Source organism: Salvia hispanica, chromosome 3, assembly GCF_023119035.1.
Source record: "Salvia hispanica cultivar TCC Black 2014 chromosome 3, UniMelb_Shisp_WGS_1.0, whole genome shotgun sequence".
Lineage (NCBI taxonomy): Eukaryota > Viridiplantae > Streptophyta > Magnoliopsida > Lamiales > Lamiaceae > Salvia > Salvia hispanica.
In genome coordinates this window covers 42,386,052-42,406,835 of record NC_062967.1, presented here as the reverse complement: position 1 = coordinate 42,406,835, position 20,784 = coordinate 42,386,052, and the positions used below count along the sequence as shown (strand labels likewise).

The 20,784-nt window shown below is 38.9% G+C and overlaps 2 protein-coding genes across 2 annotated transcripts; one reads left to right on the top strand and one right to left on the bottom strand.

Annotated features, from left to right (window-relative positions):
- Positions 1-1,648: 1,648 nt before the first annotated feature.
- LOC125216835 (protein NRT1/ PTR FAMILY 6.2) lies at positions 1,649-4,987 on the top strand. Its single transcript, XM_048118612.1, has 6 exons — positions 1,649-1,803; positions 1,924-2,026; positions 2,639-2,856; positions 3,114-3,658; positions 3,838-4,175; positions 4,307-4,987. Exons 1-6 carry the CDS (start codon positions 1,801-1,803, stop codon positions 4,822-4,824), a joined length of 1,725 nt encoding a protein of 574 aa, XP_047974569.1. The 5' UTR covers positions 1,649-1,800; the 3' UTR covers positions 4,825-4,987.
- Positions 4,988-6,579: 1,592 nt separating this feature from the next.
- Positions 6,580-8,498, bottom strand: LOC125212038 (2-alkenal reductase (NADP(+)-dependent)-like). Its single transcript, XM_048112052.1, has 5 exons — positions 8,213-8,498; positions 7,959-8,136; positions 7,715-7,881; positions 7,460-7,542; positions 6,580-7,057 (listed from the first exon to the last, which is right to left on the bottom strand). The coding sequence occupies exons 1-5, from the start codon at positions 8,447-8,449 to the stop codon at positions 6,682-6,684; spliced, it is 1,041 nt and encodes a 346-aa protein (XP_047968009.1). The 5' UTR covers positions 8,450-8,498; the 3' UTR covers positions 6,580-6,681.
- Positions 8,499-20,784: the final 12,286 nt, after the last annotated feature.

Below are 20,784 nucleotides of genomic sequence, written 5' to 3'. Positions count from 1 at the left end.
AAATGCATCTAACCAGTGACGGAACCAGGAATTTAAAGAAGTCCGGGCTGAAATTTAACGATAGTACGGCATAACATCCTTGTTATCAAGGTTCGGTGTAAATATTACTCTCATAGTCTTGAAAAAAAGCCTCATTTTGCCATTTTAGTATGTACGTGATTTAAGGTTCCATTTTACCGTAATAATTTTTATATAAATACAAATACAATGAATATATGAGGATATTGTAAACTAAACTATTAAAATATGAATTTATAAATAAACATAATACTAAAAGCAAATTAATATACTATTACATATACATACTATTACGTTTAAATCAAATTTTTAATAGTAATTGAAAATATTTTATTCTCCAAATCATTTTAAAAAATACTACTACTAAAGATTAAAATATACTACTAATACTTTTTCCCCCCTCTTTAATATACTAATTTATGTGTAACACTGTTTATTAATATTATCATCGCCACTATAAAAAACTGAATAAGTAAAATCAATAATTGTATTACTACTACTTTTAGATTCCTAATCAAATGAAATCCAACCCAATTTTTAAATTCCTAATCAAATGAAATCCAACCCAATTTTGACTGGAATAGTAATATGGCAATCATTAATTTATAACCTTCTGCGCCCCTTTTCCCTTTTCCCTTCCTAACTTTCTCTCTCCCGATTCTACACCACTTCGAGTACTCTCTGTAAAAAAAAATGGCGGACGGCACCGGCAAGCCCCCGCTGGAGCAGGGGCCAAGGCTTGGCCTTAGCTGGTTCCGTCAGTGCATCTAACCCTTAAATGATTAATTAAGATTGCATATTAATAGATAGTAATCCATAAAATAATTAAAATTGAAAAAAAGTAAAGTAAGAGATAGAATAATATAGAAAACACGAAATGTCCCGTGTCCACTTTGTATACGTTAGATCTTCAATTAAGAAATGTAAAGAAAGTGGGTTGAAAAATTTAATTAATAAAATGTGAATGAAATTGAGTTAATGAGTGTGAGGTGACTAAAATGAAAACTGGGACACATAATGGGGGACAAAGGAAGTACTAGTATACAAGCAACTGGTTAACTTGAGTATGTGTGGAACATAAGATAAAAAGAGGATGAAATTGGAGATTGTTTGGATTTGTATAATGAAAGCAAGATTTATCAATTTGAATCATGATTATAGGTCCGGGCCAGGCCGGGCTGGACCGGGCTTTTTTGGCTCGATCCATCCAGCTCGTTACTAGATTACCAATTGCTATCTTTTTGCCCATAAGTTATAACCATATACATAAGTGGGGTACCAAAACCACTTTCTTTCACCACATGCATTCTCTAATCTGGCACACATAAAATTCATGCATATATACAAATCCAATTATTATTATTATTATGGAATATGTGACAGTGAATTAAACCAGCTCCCATTACCATTCCATGTTCGGCATTCCCATCTCTACCTTCCACTTCAATATATCAACATCACTTTTTCTCTATTATATTCTCAATTTCATTTCACAAATATCTCCAGAAACAGGAAAAATTTAAAAAGATAACCCTACAACAGTAACCCTAGAACCTTCCACATCTAAAAATGGGATTGGCCTAATCCCATCCATCCAATGATCTGTCTCAACCTGGTCTTGGAAGGCCATTTTGTTCCCATCATCTTGCTCTATATATACCTTTCCTAACATTACATTCCCAAACACAAATTCCATACATAACTCCTAGAGATCACTTTACCTCTCCTTTTCTTCTTTATCTAGCAACTATTTCAACAGAGAAACCGAATCAACAACGAGGAATGGTTAGTTGAATTACGATAAAAATAGTAGTACTCCATTTCTTCCCTATGGTGACTCGAAACCCCAACCAATTGGTTGTTATTAGTTATGGATTTGACGATCGATTTTGCTTGGTATTGCAGGATGAGAAATTAAGCTTGACGGTTTCAGATGCGGTGGACTACAAGGGCTGCCCGGCCGAAAGGTCCAAAACCGGTGGCTGGATCCCGGCTGCACTTATCCTAGGTTTGTTCATTTTTCTTTGATTTATACACATGCATAAATATTTAGGTTGTTATTTATATAAATATATGTTACTACTATATATGTTTGGATGCTTAGGCATATACATATACCAAAAAAACATGTGTCACCTGAAAATGAATATACTTGACATGATTCAGGAATAAATTAGAAGTATTATAGTATTTCTTTGATTCTCTTTAGAGTGGAGTTAAAAGCATTATTTCCAGACAAATGGATATAATATAGTTTCCAGGTCCACCAAACTGTCCATTGCATATATCTCTTACACAGAAAACAAAAGTTAAAGAGAATTCCCTCATCTTTAGGACCATTAAAAGTTAAAAGAATATGGTCACAAAGTTCTCAAGCAGCTATCTGAAATACTCTGGGACCACCACATAACACATGCGATATGTTGATTTGAATTTTTGTTTACGGAGCTTCTAGAGTTTGCATCAGCTCTCTCTTTACACCGATATGAGTTATTGTTATAGTTATTTTTGTAGAATAACTACATGGTTAATAACAAATTGTCAAAAATGAATTAAGTAAAATTTTATGGCACCACGCAAAATTGTAAAAAAAATTGATCAAGTGAAATTGATTGTGCAGGGATCGAAATCGTTGAGAGGCTTTCGACGATGGGAATAGCAGTGAACCTGGTGACCTACTTGGGGGGAGTGATGCATCTGCCGAGCTCTACCTCCGCCAACATCGTCACCGACTTCATGGGCACTTGTTTCCTCCTCTGCTTATTGGGTGGATTTCTCGCGGATTCTTTCCTCGGACGCTACAAAACCATTGGAATTTTCGCGGTCGTGCAGACGCTGGTGAGCCTCATAATCATAGAAATTATCAAAGTTTTAATCCATTTTTAGTAAACAACAATTACCATATGCAATTTTATCCACCCAGAAAAATATGTAAAGGAATAAATAGTCATTTAAATAATTATATTTATATTTTTGTTTGGTAGTACATGAATAAAATAGTTGAGTCAAAATTGGAACATAATTTAGTAGTATTTCATTTACAAATAACTAAAATTTGACCAAATTTCGTGATCTAAATGCGACAATTAATGCAGGGAACTGGCATGTTGGCCATAGTGACCGAGCTTCCGCAGCTCCGGCCACCTCCTTGCAACCGACACAGCGCGGAATGCAAGGAAGCCAACGGGCTACAGATGGCAGTGCTCTACCTGGCATTGTATCTGATAGCACTTGGCACGGGTGGCCTCAAGTCGAGCATCTCGGGTTTCGGAACAGACCAGTTCGACGAGAAAGATGAGAAGGAAAAGGCCCAGATGGCCTACTTCTTCAACAGATTCTTCTTCTTCATTAGTATCGGCACTCTCACAGCCGTCACCGTCCTCGTCTACCTCCAAGACGAAGTCGGCCGGAGCTTGGCCTACGGGATCTGTTCCATCGCCATGCTCATCGCCATTTTCATATTCCTTTCTGGGACTAAGCGTTACAGGTACAAGAAGAGCTCCGGTAGCCCCATGATCCAGATCTTCCAGGTCATTGCCGCCGCCATGAGTAAGCGCAAGATGAACCTTCCTTATGACGTCGGGATGCTCTATGAAGACACACCGGAAGCTTCTAGAATCCACCACACTGACCAATTCCGGTATATATTCGTTACAACAAACTTATCTTATAAGGACACAAAATTCGCAGTTACTTATTTTGAAATTTAAAATAAAATGACCAAAATTGAGGACGCAGATAAAAGTGCCCTTAAGTTGAGGGCACTATTGTCAATTAAGTACCAGCATCTTAATCTTTTGTTTTTCTGTGACGCTCTAGATTCTTGGACAAGGCGGCTATAGTAGCGGAAGGAGATCTGAACGGTTCGACAGCGGGGCCGAATCCATGGAAGCTTTGCTCGGTGACGAAGGTGGAGGAAGTGAAGATGATGGGGAGATTGCTACCGATATGGGCGACCACCATAATATTCTGGACGACTTACGCGCAAATGATCACGTTTTCGGTGGAGCAGGCGTCGACCATGGACCGCTCCATTGGCAATTTTCAAATTCCGGCCGGCTCACTCACGGTCTTCTTTGTCGCTGCCATTCTCCTCACCTTGGCCGTCTACGACCGCCTCATCATGCCACTTTGGAAGAAATGGAGAGGCAAACAAGGTACCATTACTTAATTACATGTATTCGTAATTAATTTAATTTATTACTGTCAGAAATGCGTTCACTCACCTCTTAAGAGACCTTATATAAATTCTAGCAAAATATTTACCGAGTCCTATTTTGTCATTCAGGTTTCACCAGCCTGCAAAGGATCGCCATCGGGCTAGTGCTATCAACAATCGGAATGGGGGTAGCCGCCGCGGCCGAGATGAAAAGGCTCTCGGTGGCAAAATCATTCAGCCGCGCATCCACGGCTCTCCCCATAAGCGTCTTCCTCCTCATCCCGCAGTTCTTCCTAGTGGGCGCGGGCGAGGCGTTCATCTACACAGGCCAGCTCGATTTCTTCATCACGCAATCCCCCAAAGGCATGAAGACAATGAGCACAGGCCTCTTCCTGACCACCCTCTCCCTCGGCTTCTTCGTCAGCAGCTTCCTGGTATCCGTAATCAAGAAGGTCACCACGAGCAACGGGGGCCAGGGGTGGCTCGCGGACAACATAAACTACGGGCGCCTGGACTGCTTCTACGGGCTCCTGGCCATTCTCGGGGTGGTTAACCTTGGTATATATCTGATTTGCGCGGCGTGGTACAAGCCGGATAAGGTTAAGCCTTCGCCGCAAATGGAGGCCAACGGTGAAGACAAGTGCTAGTGCAGTTAAAGAAACATATGAATGAATGTATCTGTTGTTTTTTTCAGCACTGTTACTTAATTTTCGTCTGCTTTTTTGGAATCCATGCATCACTGTAAAATCATTTGTGTGTTGAAATGATGAGAGCTTTGTTGCTCTATAAAATATCCTTACATGAGCTCAACAGTTGTTGAATTAATTTCATCTGCTGCTTCACAAAATTAGTGTTTTATTCCTTTTTTAGGATATTCCAATTTCACTAAAATTACTTTAATTAATGTAAAGAAATCACTTTTCAATTCCAACCAAAATTTAAAAGATTTATAAACTTAAACTTCCCCTTTTATCAGTCCCCTTCCTAACAGTTAGACTTTTGTTCACTGCATGGAACGTGGAAAATAATTGATGCATGAGGGGAAAAAATAAAATGTGCAGTAAATTGCACAACTGAGTTCAAGTCCAATATGACACGGGCTTTAAATTTCTGTCCCATTAATCAATATTAAATGGATTATTTTGAATCTCAACATACATACAGTCATATTTAAATTTTATTGTAGATTTATAGTACTTCAAGACTAAATATTAATCATATTATCTTTAAATTTTTGTCCATTTATTAATAACACTAATTTGAATCTTCCCATACATATAGGTTTATTCAAATATAATCAACATTTTATTGCTTAAGACTAAATTAAATACTCCCTCCATCTCATAGAAATACACCATTTGATATGCACGTATACGGGCACAGGTTTTAAGGTATAATTGATAAAGTAAGAGAGAATGATAAAAAGTAGTTAAAATTTTGCAGTGGATAGTGGGACCCATAATAATAAAGTAAAAGAGATGAGAAAAAGATTGTCATAAATGGATATGATCTATTTGTATGACAGACGAAAAAAGAAATATGTTCTATTTCTATGGGAAAGGAGTATAGAAGTGTGATATCAAGCTGCTAGGGTTGTTGATGTCAAGTGAGATTCGAATTTAACTAATTGTAACAGCGATAATTATATCAATTAATACAACATTCAGTTATGATGTATTCCCTCCGTCCATCTGTAGTTGAGTCGTATTCTTTTTTGGATCCCACTATAGCGGAGTTATTTCTTCTTTTTTTTTGGCAAAAAGTACTTTAATCTCTTTTTACTTAACTCATTTAAAATAATTTTTTTTAAATCTCGTGTGAAATAAAAAGAAATGTCTCTAGTACAGAGGGACGGAGGGAGTAATACCCTGATTTGCGTATGACGTAATTTGGGCATTTGACTTATAATAGCGGCAGAATTACTTTGAGCCAACCACCGCTCCAGCGGTGGCTCGAGCCCAATATATCTGAGATTTGAAATTTAAAGATTGAATTAAGGAAGAAGCTATTTTGGGCTTATAATTTTGGGCCATTATTTACTAGATTGTTGGGCTTTCAAATATTTTTAATTTTTAGGATATAATGAAGCCCAATAGAACTATTTTTTTTTTCTCTTTTATTAATTGTGCATTTAAACATGTATCCTCTCAAAAGTTTATTTTTTAAGGAACAGATGGAATGCTAGATTGGTAGTTTCGGGCCATGCATGAGATTGGGCCGAGATCACTAATTAATTGGGTCAGCCAATTAATGCAGGTTGGGCCAAATTTTTCACAATAAATTAGTAATGTGTCAAGTTCAAGTGTTCAACTTCAGATGGTCGAGCATTAAAAATGCAATAACTAGGCAAATTGGATTGGCGTAAATATTTTGAATGATAAACATTTCTAAATTCTAACTTATGGAATCATCAAATTTCAAGCTTTATTAAATAGAATAATTCGGTCATAAAATGATCCATGACTAGATACGCATTCCTCTATATTGTTATCATTGGAAAATCATTAATCTGCAATTTGGACAATCTTTTTTCCAATATTTTCACCAGAAAACAAGCCGATGAAAGCAGCCGGGACACTCTCGACGCCATGCGAGATGTCGCAAAGAGAGTGCATTTTTCCGGTGCGGAGGTGGTCCGTGGTGGTCTTCATGAAATCGGCGTAGCATTTCAAGTAATCGGCAGCTAAAAATCCTTGAATGGTGATCCTCTTGTATACCACGTCCAGCATATCCAGAGCCGCCCTCTTACCGCTGCCAGTATACTCAGAGATCACGCCACACACTGCCACCCGCCCGAACTGCTTCATGTTCGCCACCGCGGCCTCCAGCATCTTCCCGCCCACGTTGTCGAAATATATGTCCATTCCATCCGGGAAGTACCTATTATAAATTATATTTAGGCATACAAAAAATTAAAATCGAAGAAAAAATTCACAAAATTAAACGTGTGATATTGTAGTACATGTATAAAGTCCACGCGACATTTCAAATTGTTCGTCTTTTTTAATTCACAAATTAGTTAGAACCAACGCTTTTGTTTAGAATTTTTGTAAACGCACGCTAAATCCAAAGCATTTGGTTACGGAATCTGCTCGACTTAGGTGTAGAAGATTCCCATACAAAATTCAAATTGCATTTACAGCTAGGATGCAAAATCTAGTTGTATTATAAAATAAAACATGATTACTTGCTCGTTTTTTTATTGTTACGATTTAATTTATTATTAAAAAATATTTTGGATGTATAATGTAAATATTAATTATAGGAATGAAAAATAATGACCTTTTGAGAGCGGATTTGAGATCGGTCTCTTCCTTGTAGTTGAAAGCATCATCAAAACCAAGCTTTTCCTTAAGTAAATCAACCTGCATAGCAAGGATCCTAATTAAATACACATTTCTAGCAATTAATTAGGACCTTGAAACTTATTAATTTTACAAGGCCAAATGAACCGAATAGAGAGCCATGTGTGAAGTCCTGCAAATTTTGTGGTGAGACAAAAAAATAAGAGTTGTAAAATTAATTGTTAATTGGGACCTTTTTTTGAGAACCGGCACAGCCAACGACACGGCAGCCAAATAGCTTCGCATACTGTCCGACCAGACTTCCCACAGAGCCCGAAGCCGCTGACACAAACACGCTCTCTCCCTTCTTCGGCTTGCATACTTGATAAAACCCTCCGTACGCCGTTAGTCCACTAAATCCTGCACCAAACAAACACATTCACAAATTGAAATATGAATAAAAAGTTACTTTGAAACATTTGGTATGAAAAAGTTACCCAAAGCGCCAACATGGTGAGGCAAGTCCTGCCCCATGGCGTCCAATTTATTCAAGAGTCTCCCTGGCTCTGCAAGTGTGTACTCTCCCCATGTAAGAAGCCCAACCACAAGCTCCCCCTTCTCCAAATCCGCCCGCCCCGACGCCACCACCCGACCCACACCGTATGTATCGATGGCCTGCCGGGCCCCACCGTCAAACAAATTAAGAGGAAATTATAAATTCTTGTAAAAATACGAATTCCTTACTACTTACATGGCCGGGAGAGATTGAGGAGGCGAAGTTGATTGTGCCCTGGGAGGAGCTCTGGGATTTCATGCGATTCAGCTGGTATGGATCCACGGACACATACACATTCTTCACGATCACCTCTACTTCGTTTGCCTTTAGCGACAGACATATTGTTTCGCTCTTGATTTCGAAATCGGATTCAGCTGGAGCACCATTTATGTGGCCCTTTATTGCTACGAACCTGTTGTTTACCTCTTCCATTAATATTAATGACTCTCACTCTTCTTCGGGGATAACTCAACAACTCAAACTCTACTTACATATATACAACCTTCCCATGGGATGACATCAGCTATGTCTCACAAATTCCTGTTATAATGTTTAAATTCAATGTATATTAGTACTACGCATACTAAAAGCTCAAAATTGATCCTGAACATATGGTCATTTTTATGTTTTTGGTCATAAACATTGTCTTTATAGAAATTTGCTCATTTTGGTCCTCCCGTCAACATTTCCGTTAAAAACTAATGGTCAACGGGTTTAATCCCGATTTTGACCAAATTAAACTTTTAATTCTAATTTTTTACTTCCTAATTAGTGCTTTAATTTTCTCTGCAAGTAGTAAAAAATCATAATTAAAAATTAAATTTGGTCAAAATCGGGATTAAACCCGTTGACCGTTAGTCTTTAACGGAAATGTTGACGGGAGAACCAATTGTGATCCGATTTGAAATGTGCAGGACCAATTGTGATTCGAATTGAAATGTGCAGGATCAAAAAATCCAAAGATAATATTTAGTACCAAAAACGTAAAATGGTCATATGTTCAGGACCAAGTTTAGCCTTTACTCTATGACGTATGTTTAGCTACGGAAAAATATACTAATTGTCGTTCAGTTATCATAACTCATTATTATATAATTATTTATATAGAATTAAGTTTTGATTTCAATCTTATAAACCAAATATGGTACATATGATTCAATCATAAGATATAATGTCGACATTTGAACAACCCCTTATATATTTTAGTAAAAATTTGCATACATAAAATCCATTGCAATTAAATAACAACTCAATTGTTAATCAAATATTTTTACCCATGTGGTGCATGTTCATGTATATATAATGCACATGAAATTAACAAAATTTATATCATCCATTTTTTAATGTAGTAGATCACATTTGTCCATAGTTAAACATGGTTCCACTACAAAGCAATAAGTATCTAGAAACAGATGTCATCTACGTATTGTCCTTAGCGCCGCTTGAGAAAGGCATATGCAGTTTAGGATAATCCTTTGCTATGTAGAAACAACAACATGAATATTTTACTGAGTTTTGTCAGCAATGTCCAATATTTAATTTCAAGTATTATCGAAATCAACGTTTGTTGTTGATTGTTTATTACTCATCCGTCTTACAATTGAAGTTATGTTTGGTGTACTCACGACTTTTAAAAAAAATGTAAAAAATAGTAGAATATGGAATTCACTTTTTGATATTGATTTATAATTAAATTTGAGTGTAATGAGTTACTAGAATATAATATCTATTTATTATTTATTGTAAAAATAAAATATGATTTTTATGGTAGAACGGATGAAGTAATTTGCTAGGATTGTAGGACGGACGAAGTAATTTGCTAGGAACAACGGTAAAAAAAAAAAAAATTTGCTATCCAGCTGTCAACGTAATCATACTTTGGATCCTATACTACTAATAAGACATTAATTGTATTAAAGTGTGTGGAAGCTAGTTTCTAGCTAATTGAGTACACACAGGCAACACATATGTTTCACCTTTTCTAGCTTGGATGTATACAACAGGCGTCGATTTTAATTACCCAAAAGTCCAAAACTAGCTTGTCCAAGTCTGTAGGCAATCACAACCACTTATAACTAATGCTAGGAATATCACCTAGTAGCATAAATTTTATTTATATCAATTTATTAGAATTAATTGTTAGGACTGATTGGCTGAAAATTCATAGGAGTACATTCTAGTTACACAAATTAATTTTGATTTTCCATACATTATAAAATTGGTGACAAATTACACAAATTATTATATATTTCTATAATTTTTCTAAATCCAAATTTTGCCCATAATTGAAATTGAATTTACACCAAAAAATTGATACGTTGTGACTTATAAGTTATACTAACATTTTGTTGCTAACGTGCAATAATAAGTATTCAAATTGTTGATCAAAAGTTAGAAATATGATGCTCAAAATTTGATATGGGTGTCGGAATAAAAAATCAAGCGATGATACTGAGAAGCTAGATTGGATCCCTATCTCATTTCTCAGTGTCATTTATGTGACTACTTGGGTACATCGATGTGACTAGACAATTTCATATCTAAAGTTGAATATTTAAATTTCACGGCAATAATGGAATTTGAATTTACGAAAATTATGATCATAATTATCAAAATTTGTCCAACTTCACAATATATGAGAAAAAATGGAATTTGGTTATAGTTATTTTTTAAGAATCTTTCTTTCGTAATATATAAATTAATAAATACAAAGGTAAGATACTTATGATTTCGAATCTGGAATATAATCCATGTTTTTTTACATATCTTAGCAAAATATATGCCATTTACTATAAAATAGATGAGACATGTTTCTTAAATAGACGAAATTCTTTTTTTTTTTCTTTAATTTATAATACAAATAAATTGAATTTTTTACACTTCCATTTCTTCGTATTTTCATTCCTATGTATTACGGATTACAGTCGATTGGCCATAATCATTTATTGATAGTTGATTGAAAATTAATTCAGATTTTAATGAAAACGAATTCGTAATGGCGTAGATTTGGAAGGATTATAAAATCTTTGTGAATGAAACATAGGAATTGAAAGAAAATAATGGAATCAACCAAAGGTGCATTTACTCGATCAACAGCATCTCAAGTGATATGAAAGACGAGAAAATAACCAGACAAATCAGAACAATGTAGACGGCAGCAATTCAGATGCTTTGTCGAGTTCGAGTAGTAGTAGTTGGTAGTACAAAAAGGAAAAACAAAATTAAATAGATAGAAATGTTTTTATGTTTGCTCGTAAATAAACTACATAGACCTTACCGTAAAATCTTTTATGATGTGCAAATGCATTGAGTGATTAAGTCATAGCTTAACTATTTGGAAGCTAAGTTATTACTTTATCTTAACTACTTGGAAGCTAGATTATTTTATTTTATATTACTTTCATGTGTACTTAATCTTTACTATTTGGAAGCTCGATATTTTTTATTTTATACGTAGTAGTACTATGTATTTAATCATGGGGAACTGGTATCAAACTATTGTTAATTTCACTATTGCTTCGAATATTTAGCCTCTCAAAAAAGAGAGATTTCGGAATAGGGATCTTACTTTACTGACCTTTAGATATTAAGGATTAAATTCGCATATCTTTCGGTGTATAGGTCTAAGACATACAAATTTTTCAAAATAAGTGTTTTTCACTTTTTTATATTCTCATCATTTTTCTTATTATTACCCCTCCCAATAATTATTTACCACTAAACTAACCCTTTGGCCCAAGTAAGAAATTTTGGTTCCCGTATGCCCCAGCGATTCGAACAAATCCAACATCTTTGTCGGAGAAAAATCATCTTACGACGTCGAGAAAAAATTTGGTTCCCTCCCTAACCCATCTTCTTAAACCTTGAGATTGGCGATTATCTCCTCTCCAATAAACAACAATTTCACATTCTTCCACTATTCAATGTCATTTCTTTCTTTCTTGTGAATATTTTGACTCCAATTTTCCGCAAGCATTCGTGTATTTATTGTTGAGAAATTCCTCATTTCTCTGCAAATTTAGGATTTCATTTTCCACATCCACCGATAAAAAACCCAAATTCAGCCCCAATGTTTTTACAATTTCTTGTTTCACAAACATAATTTCTCCCCAGAATCAGCTGCAGAAGCCGCCCCCAATGGGAAATGATTTGTGGTGTGAGAATTTTGAATGAATTGGAGTGGAGCGCAGAATCTGTCGGAGTGGAACAGATTTCATTTTTGAGAAATTGTACCCTATCGATGCTTGAAAAATATGAATATTTAGTTTGACACAAATTTTAATGATGGTGGGTTTAGGCTAGCCACAAACTCCTCCTATCACATCATCAGCACTAAAATTCCTCCTGACACATCATCAGGACAAGCAATAGGCTAGCCATAACAATCAAAATTAAAAAAACAACTAAATTTACGGAATTAAATTTACGACACATATACGGGAAAATTCATTAATTTCATTTAAATAAAAAAAAGTACATTAATTAAAAAAAATTACGTAATAAAAAAAACCGAGCTTCCACACACGAGCCCCCCGCTCACTCTACTCCTCGTCGTCCTCGCCGCTACCCGGGACCCCCAAATCTGCCACATCTGAGCCCCCCGCCTTTGTCGTGGCGGCCGCCAAATCGACCCGCATACTCTCGAGGAGGTCATGAAGAAAACTCTTCTCCACGGGGTCAGTTGCCGCCCTCCATTCACCTATGATCTTATGCATTCTCAGCTGCGTCGCTTGACGCCCGATGCGGGCAAGCTCGGGCGGCGACTTACCGCGCGGGGGGGAGGAGCCCGTTGCGCCCTCCTCGACCAACCGGGCGAGTGCGGCGAGCGAAGGATGGGGAGTCGGGAACTCCTGAACATCGTCGGGGAGCTCGTGGTAGCGACCGGCTAGCTGCTGTGTAGTCACCGGCGAGGTTCGATCGGCTAGCTTCTTCGGCCAGCCACGGCATCGACACCCGCCCGGAACTTCTCGGAATCCATCAACACCAGATAGAAGTTCCGGTAGGTGAATTCCTTATACGGCCCTAGCACGGGGAATGCTCTCTCCGCTATCCTCCTACAGTCCTCGTCAGTCTGGCCACTGGTCTTCATGCGGAGGGCGTTGGTGTACAAGCCCGCAAATCGGGAGACCGCAGCCCGATTCCCTCCCACCCCATAGGAGGGGGAGTCGGGAACTCCTGAACATCGTCGGGGAGCTCGTGGGAGCCACCGCTGCTGCTGTGGTCACCGGCGAGGTTCAACCGCTGCTTCTTCGGCCAGCCAGCATCGACACCCGCCCGGAACTTCTCGGAATCCATCAACACTAGATAGCAGTTCCAGTAGGTGAATTCCTTATACAACCCCAACACGGGGAATGCTCCCTCCGCTATCCTCCTGCAGTCCTCGTCAGTCTGGCCACTGGTCTTCATGCGGAGGGCGTTGGTGTACAAGCCCGCAAATCGGGAGACCGCAGCCCTGATTCCCTCCCACCCCATCCGGCACTCTTCCCCGCTATATGCCTTCCCATGCGGTCAATTCCTCTTGTAGGCTGCTGCAATTTTAGCCCACATGTTGACGATCCTCTGATTGTTCGAAATGAGGGGATCATTACAAACAAACAACCAAGCCTTGGAGACTTTCTCATCATTCGTCCACTTCCTCCGTACACTGTCGTCATCAGCCGGCTGCGACGACTCGCTTACCACCTTTTTGCCCTTGCCCTTCTTCTTCTTCGGTGCGCCCCGACCTCGCCCCCGACCTACTCCCTTTGTATGAATGGGACTGTCTTCGTATCGAACGCCTAGTACCATCAACTCCTCTAGGGAGAAAGTGTCATCTCTAGTGAATTGAGTCTCCACTGGGGTCGATGTGTGGGAAGACGCAGTCAAAAAGTCAAGACTGGGGCGATAGACATTGTCCCCCCCCGCGGGCTGCACCCCCGGCATCCCCTGCATCCCGAGCTGCATCCCCTGCCATCCTGGCCCCCACCCCGGCATCATCTGCCCGCCCGGTATCCCCTGCCTGCCTGGCTGCCATAGTGGCCATCATCTGCCGTCATTGGTACATATTGTAGTACCCACCCATCGGTCATCATCCACCTCCCACGTGTACCGTGGGAGTTTGAGACCCACTCGTCACTGGAGGAGAGTCGTTGTTGTTCTCTATTTCGCGATATTGCTCTTGTACAGAAATTCAGAGAGAGAGAAAACTCGTTAAAACAAGTGGTGCAAATGAAAATGACGTTCGAATCGCGTATATATAGTGTTTTGGAAAAAAAAAACAACTGGCTGATCGCTCGCCGATCGCCAGCCTACAATGGCGGCGAGCCAATCAGCGAGCGCATCAGCCAGCGCTCGCCTATTTTCTTGCCAATTTGGCGCTAGCCGACTGCAATGGTTTGGCGAGCGGACCGGCCAGCGCCGTGAATCGGCTAGCCGGCCCGCTCGCCGCCATTGTGGATGCTCTAAAGGGTGGTGTAAATAATTTTAGTAGAGTGTGGGCTTCACGTTAGTAGTTTATATAGTATAACGCAGTGTAACGATATAAGTTGTAAATAAAATGATGTATAAGGCTAATATGATATTTAACTATTCCAAAAGTAGAAAGTTCATAGAAGTACTCTTCATGAGCGGACTAGTAATGAAATAGTTAATACTCCCTTCGTCGCATCGAAATTGGCCATATTTCCTTTTTCGTCCGTCCCATAGAAATTGGCCATATCCATTTGTGGTAACCTTTTTCTCCATCTATTTTACTTTTTCATTTATGGGCCCACCATTTACTACACAAATTACGCATTAAAACACGTGTCAACCCTAAAGGGCCAATTTCTATGGGACAGAGGGAGTAGTACTTTTCAAGGACGAATGAAGTATTTTTAATAAGTAATTCAATATTTAATTTATTATTGTCCGCTCCACAAGTTTTATTGTTTGGATCTGTCACTGCTTTTGTTGCTTCTAAAAGCTTTATGGACTACATTGTATTAGACTTTAATTAAATTTCTCAATGGTTACACAACTTTTTATAGGCTCTAAATCTAGCTATACATGGAAAATATATTCTAATTATACTAATATCCTTTTTATTTGATTTTCCATAATCTTTAATTGATTTCCTTTTTTATTCTTGCCATAACTTAATCTCTTGATTTCTTGTTTTCAATTAATTGATTTCTCCATTCCAACATTCCCCATCAAGTTGAGTATCGAGTTTTTTCGACACTTAATTTGCACGATCTTCACTTTGATAAGTTGTTTATACTCGTATTAAGTAGTCCTTTAATTTTTGTTGATAGTTTATGCTCGTATCATAGAGCATCTTCAGTTCATCATTGATAGTTTATACTCGTACCAAAGAGTTTTTCAAATTTCTATTGACATTTTTAACTCGTGTCACGAAGCCATTCTAAACAGTTTTAACTTTTGTCAAGGAGCCAATTTAGACAGTTTTTACTCATGTTCATGAGCTAGTCTAAACAGTTTTTACTCATATTAGGAGCCACTTAGATAGTTTTAGCTCTCAATGAGCCAATCTAGACAGTTTTAGCTCATGCCAAGGAGCCAATTTAGATAGTTTTAGCTCGTATCTAGGAGCTATCTTGGACAGTTTTGACTCTTATTGAGGAGCTAATCTGGACAATTTTTGCTCGTATCTAGTAGCCAATTTAAGACCATTCTCGGTACATTCCAGCTCAAACTATGAGGCCACTATTTTCATTTTTTTTCTCAAGCTACGCCAACTCGTCGAACTTCGTGGAGCCTCTACTTCGTATGTCACTCTTCCCTAACAATATTTTTGGTCGCCCATCCGATGTCCGCTCATTTCCTAATGGTGAGAATTCTCTCGTCACTCCTTCAATCCGATTTTTTTATTCTTCAACAGCCGATGCTTCACAGCCATTGTGCGTCCCCATCTCTGAGTCTTCTCCCATTTAATTTAAGAAGACATCATCTTCTCTTATTGGCTTTGCCTTTTCCGGCGGTTGTTCCTTCAACATCGTCTTTTGGCAGCGGGTTCTCGACGTTCTCCCGACGACACCCCATTCCTACCAGCTCTTCAAAGCGGTTGTGTGGCTACACTATCTCTCTCCCCCTCGCCGTTCAGACGTTGGCAGCAATGCCTTCCACCTCGGCAGTTATCTCCTTGATTCGGAGATTGAATCTTGGGTAGTGGCTGATATCTCCCCTCCAGCCAAACGTTTCATCCATTATAACGTGAGTTCGCAACCTCTCACGGCTGCCACCTCTTCGGTAGTAGCTTCTCCTCTCTCGGTGGGCTTCTGCTTGTTTCTCAATCGTCGGCCTCTTGTGATTTCTGCTGCTTGCCGAAGCGGCTCCTATATGCCTTCTCTAGATGTGACGTGATGGCTTCACTACTGTAGCTTTCTTGCCTTTTCAACTCTGGTGATCTTTAACTTTCTTCTCCTACATAAATTTGGAGAGGGATTATTCGGTTGAATACTTCGTCTTTCCCTCGGCCGAACAAACTGAGGACTCTTTTGTTTCTTTGCTTGACGGCAGTTGGGCGGCCCCGCTCAATTTGTGACCACCAACGAACTCTTTCCATTTTGGCGTCTCCATCTCGGAGACTCGGGCTGTTACATTCACGACAACCTCTTCCCACTGGTTATTTCCTATATTCGAAGAGGAAGAGAGGAATTGTTCGGAGGATATTTCCTCGCCGCTCAATTTGTGACCACCAACGAACTCTTTCCGTTTTGGCATCTCCATCTCGGAGACTCGGGCTACTACATTCACGACAACCTCTTCCCACTGGTTCTTTCCTATGTTCGAACCCTAGAAACTTTTCCTTTGGAAAAAAATGTCAAGAAATCATGAGATTATGTCCGATTCTAGCAAAGAAGACGATGAAGTCGATTCCGAAGAAGAGTCTGACTCTGGATTGGAACTCCAACACACTCAATCTGCGATGGCGAGGCCACTGTTGCCGCCCCTTTTTTCCTCTTCATCAGAGGAAGAAATGTATAAACCAATGCTTCCATAAATTCGATCGTGGTTTACATTATAGCTTTCCTACTTGTTCGTTTTTTTTTCATTTTCTTTTTGGGAATCATCTTGAAAGAGCAAAAATAAAAAAAACGATGATTCAAATTCACTTTGGTACTCTATGGAAAATCCCCCCAAAAAGAAAATAGAAAAAATAGAAGGGGAAAATGCCAAAGTGGTCTTGTATCGACTGCCTGTCTTCTTGTAGTTGGATCCCCAAGAATCTGAAACTGAGTCGGATTTTGATGTCGATTTGATGCAAAGGCCACTAGCGGTGAAGCTAGTGGTAAAGCCTCAAATGAAGCCTGTGAAAAATAGTAAGCCGTGCTTCACGTTGGTGAAAACAAGCCACACCACCAATTCATCTGATGCTGCTGATGTCGTTTGATAGTAAGTAGTTAGGCTAGACTCTGCAGGTGTGTGTATGTAAGTTCCAACTGGCTAGGAGGTTACCTAGACCTAGTTGTGTCGTTGGGTTTGTGCCTATCTTCACTATCAAAAACCTCAACCCACTTCTATTGGGTAAAATAGCAGAGCAATGGATCAATCCCACAGAGATGGATTTAGGCTAATACTCTTGTGATGACATTCTGGGAGGGTTGGCTTTTTGGGTTGAATTTTACCTAGGCGTAAAATAAAGTGAGACTCTACCTATCCTGACCAGTAAGTAACTAAATGTTCGGATGTATACGTGAGGGTGAAGGCTAGACTACTAGTGTGCATGTGAAAAATGAAAACTTACCCTAAATGGATAGACAAAGGTAAAGGGAATCAAAGAACATACTGACTAACTAACTGCTTAGGTGCGCAGAAAAACTAAAAATAAACAAAGGACAAGCCAGATAAAAAAGCAACTATAGTAAAAAGGTGGTCCCCCGGCTAGATTACAACGTTCTCTTCTTCATCAAGCAACGAAAAACGATCAGAAAACTAAACTTCCATAGATGACTGCTTGAAATCAGAATCAAACAACTCAGATCTATCCCAAAATCACGACTCTAAACTCAGATCTAGGCAAGACATTAAACTCATGCAACTGAATCAAGTGGAAACCAACTGGTATGCAAACAGATTAACATGCAAAGTGGCGGAAAACTCATATTTATGTATTTTCAGAAAAGACGACCGATTGAAACCTTGAAGAACTCAAAGAAACACTAGATCTAACTTAACCATAGCATATTCAAATGTTCGATCAACATAATACAACGTAAAACTATTAGATCTATCTAACAAGGCAGAAAGTACGTATTCCGGCACACAATTTGAGAAAAATTGTATTAAGTGAGTTAAGTAAATTGTGGAATATAATAGAGAATGAAAAAGGTACAAAGATGAAGAGAAAATAAAGTAAGAGAGAGTAAAGTAAGTGAGAAGAAATGTATTGAATTTTATTAAAAAAAGAAATGACTATACTACTATGGAACGTACTAAAATGATAAAATGACTCTACTACTATGGAACGGAGGGAGTACTTAAACTAAGAAAGCATTAAAAGAAAGCATGCAAATGGTTGATGACTCCTCGGAAGCTGAGTGAAATTCTGAACTACGGTGGTGAACTGGCTGGAACAAACGGTGGACTCCTTCTTCCGGTGGTTGGCCGAAAACTTCAAGTGAAACCAACTACTGACCTATCTAAAGAAATGCAGTAAATTTAAGCTAGGAACGGTCTAAGCATGAACAATGTTTCTTCAAGATTGATCTTCTATTTATAGGGTTTCCTTCCCCAAATCCCTAGGGCTACTCCTTCTCTTGAGTTTATAATTCTGCCCCTTCTAGATCCTTTTGTAGCGATTCACTCCCTTTTGCACTCTAGCTTCATGGCGTGTATTCTGGCCAGTTTAGCATGTTTTTTGCGTTCTTTTCACTTGAATCTTTTCCGACCCTTTCCTCCTGACTAGTACCTCATCTTGCAAACTTTAACAACTATTTTTTGCATATATTATCCAATTAAGCACGTTATACAGACCAGTAACCAAGGCCTAAAACGAGACCTATCATGTTACTCCTAAACACGGTTTTAAAAATACTTATGATGCTGCTGATGTGGTTTTTCCCAAACACGATGTTAAAATACTTCAGATGATGCTGCTGATGTGGTTTTCTCACAAACGCAATGTTAAAAATACTCTCAAGAAGTCCACTGAGCCTGAGACATCGAGAGGAAGTCTAACCTATTCCAGAGAATCTGGAGCGAGGACGACGAGATTGTCATCTTGAAGGGGATGATCGACTACTTAGCTAAGCATAAAACAGATCCAACTCAAGATATAAACATGTTTCATTCTTTTGTCAAGGAAGATCTGCAGGTTGATGGTAGCCGAACACAGCTCCTTGATAAAATCAGAAGGATGAAGAAGAATTTCGAGAAGAAAATCAAGAATGGCAAAGAGATGACATTCTCCAAGCCGCGCGACCAGAATGTTTGTGATCTATCGAAAATAATTTGGGTGAATAAAGAGAAGGCGACTGTGGTGAATAGTGGTGTGGTGAGGAGATCGGCTAGTGATGAGGCTCGTTTCATGCATGTGTTTTGTAGTAAAACTACATCAAATTCTGTAAACTAACAACCAATTTTGAGCCATGTGTGTGTGAAATCTGCCATTTTCAGAGAACTGAGCTGATCAACTCGGCGGATGAGTGGATCTAGACCTGCCCAAGATTTACCGAACCAGCGGTTAAAACCGAAACCGTGAGAATTTACCTGAACCGAAACCATTGATTTTTGAACCGTGGTTCGGTTCAGGTTCAAATTTTTTGAGCCGAAACCGTGCCGGAACCGCTGGTTCCGGACAGTTCCAAACCGGAACCGCGAAAAACTGCCGAAAAACCATGAAACCATGCCAGAACCGCAAAAAACCGGCGGTTCAGAACCGTGAAGAGCCGTAAAAAAACTGCCGGAAAACTGCCGGTTTCAAACCGAAACCAAAACCGGCGGTTTTGGAACCGGATCCGTAACCGCGAAACACCCTCGCGGTTTTGTTCCGGTTCAACAATTTCCAAAACCGGAACCGGCGGTTCCGAACCGTAACCGCTGGTTCCTGAACTGTGGGCACCTCTAAGTGGATCTTGAGAAGGAGCCAAATTGCTGCGCAAATGGATCAAGTTGGAATAAAATTACATGCAGCAGGAACACCAATTCGAAGACTGATGTGCTGTATAAGAAAAATCCCCAAGAGAAAAGGGCACACCAGACTTTTCAGTAAAAAATGCCTTAGGGATCCAGACCTCACGTGTTCCTATAAATGGACATAGAGAAGGAGGAAGAAGGCAGCTTCCAACGCGACGCTCATTAGTTTCCAGCTCTATTTCTAGAGCTGGAATTAGGAGTTCTCTACACTTCATCTTCCTGTTTTCTTCACACACACACACACTTGGTCTTGATTTAGTTTAGTTTTAATTAGAGTTTGATGTAGAACTAGCAGTTTATGTTTCGTTTCTGCATGATTATGAGTTAGTTTTCTTGTTTACGTAGTCGTAACTTAGATCTTGGGTGTAGATTTAATTTTATGAGTTGTTTTGATGTTTCGTACTCCGTAACATCTCAAATTTGTTATTTGCTCTGTTTTCCATGTTGATTTTGTGAAGAAGATGAAGTTGTTAAACAGTTTGTACTTTATCCTACACTTCCCCCATTTATGTTGTTTGTCCAAATATGGAAAGTTCAGTTAAGTTGATCAAGTAGACTAGTCAAGTTTTCATTAGTTGATCAATTTAGTTAGTTATTATCTTCTGAGTCCAATAGTTTAACTTAACCCACCCCTGCAAAGCGTGGCCGCA

Excerpts from the sequence above, each read along its gene's own strand:
- LOC125212038 (XM_048112052.1), bottom strand. The coding sequence starts at position 8,449 with ATGGAAGAGGTAAACAACAGGTTCGTAGCAATAAAGGGCCACATAAAT. Across the intron at positions 7,882-7,958 it reads TCACCATGTTGGCGCTTTGG|GATTTAGTGGACTAACGGCG; the intron begins GTAACTTTTTCA and ends TGTTTGGTGCAG. Across the intron at positions 7,058-7,459 it reads CTCAAATCCGCTCTCAAAAG|GTACTTCCCGGATGGAATGG; the intron begins GTCATTATTTTT and ends AATTTATAATAG.
- LOC125216835 (XM_048118612.1), top strand. Across the intron at positions 2,857-3,113 it reads TCGCGGTCGTGCAGACGCTG|GGAACTGGCATGTTGGCCAT; the intron begins GTGAGCCTCATA and ends CAATTAATGCAG. Across the intron at positions 3,659-3,837 it reads CACCACACTGACCAATTCCG|ATTCTTGGACAAGGCGGCTA; the intron begins GTATATATTCGT and ends GTGACGCTCTAG.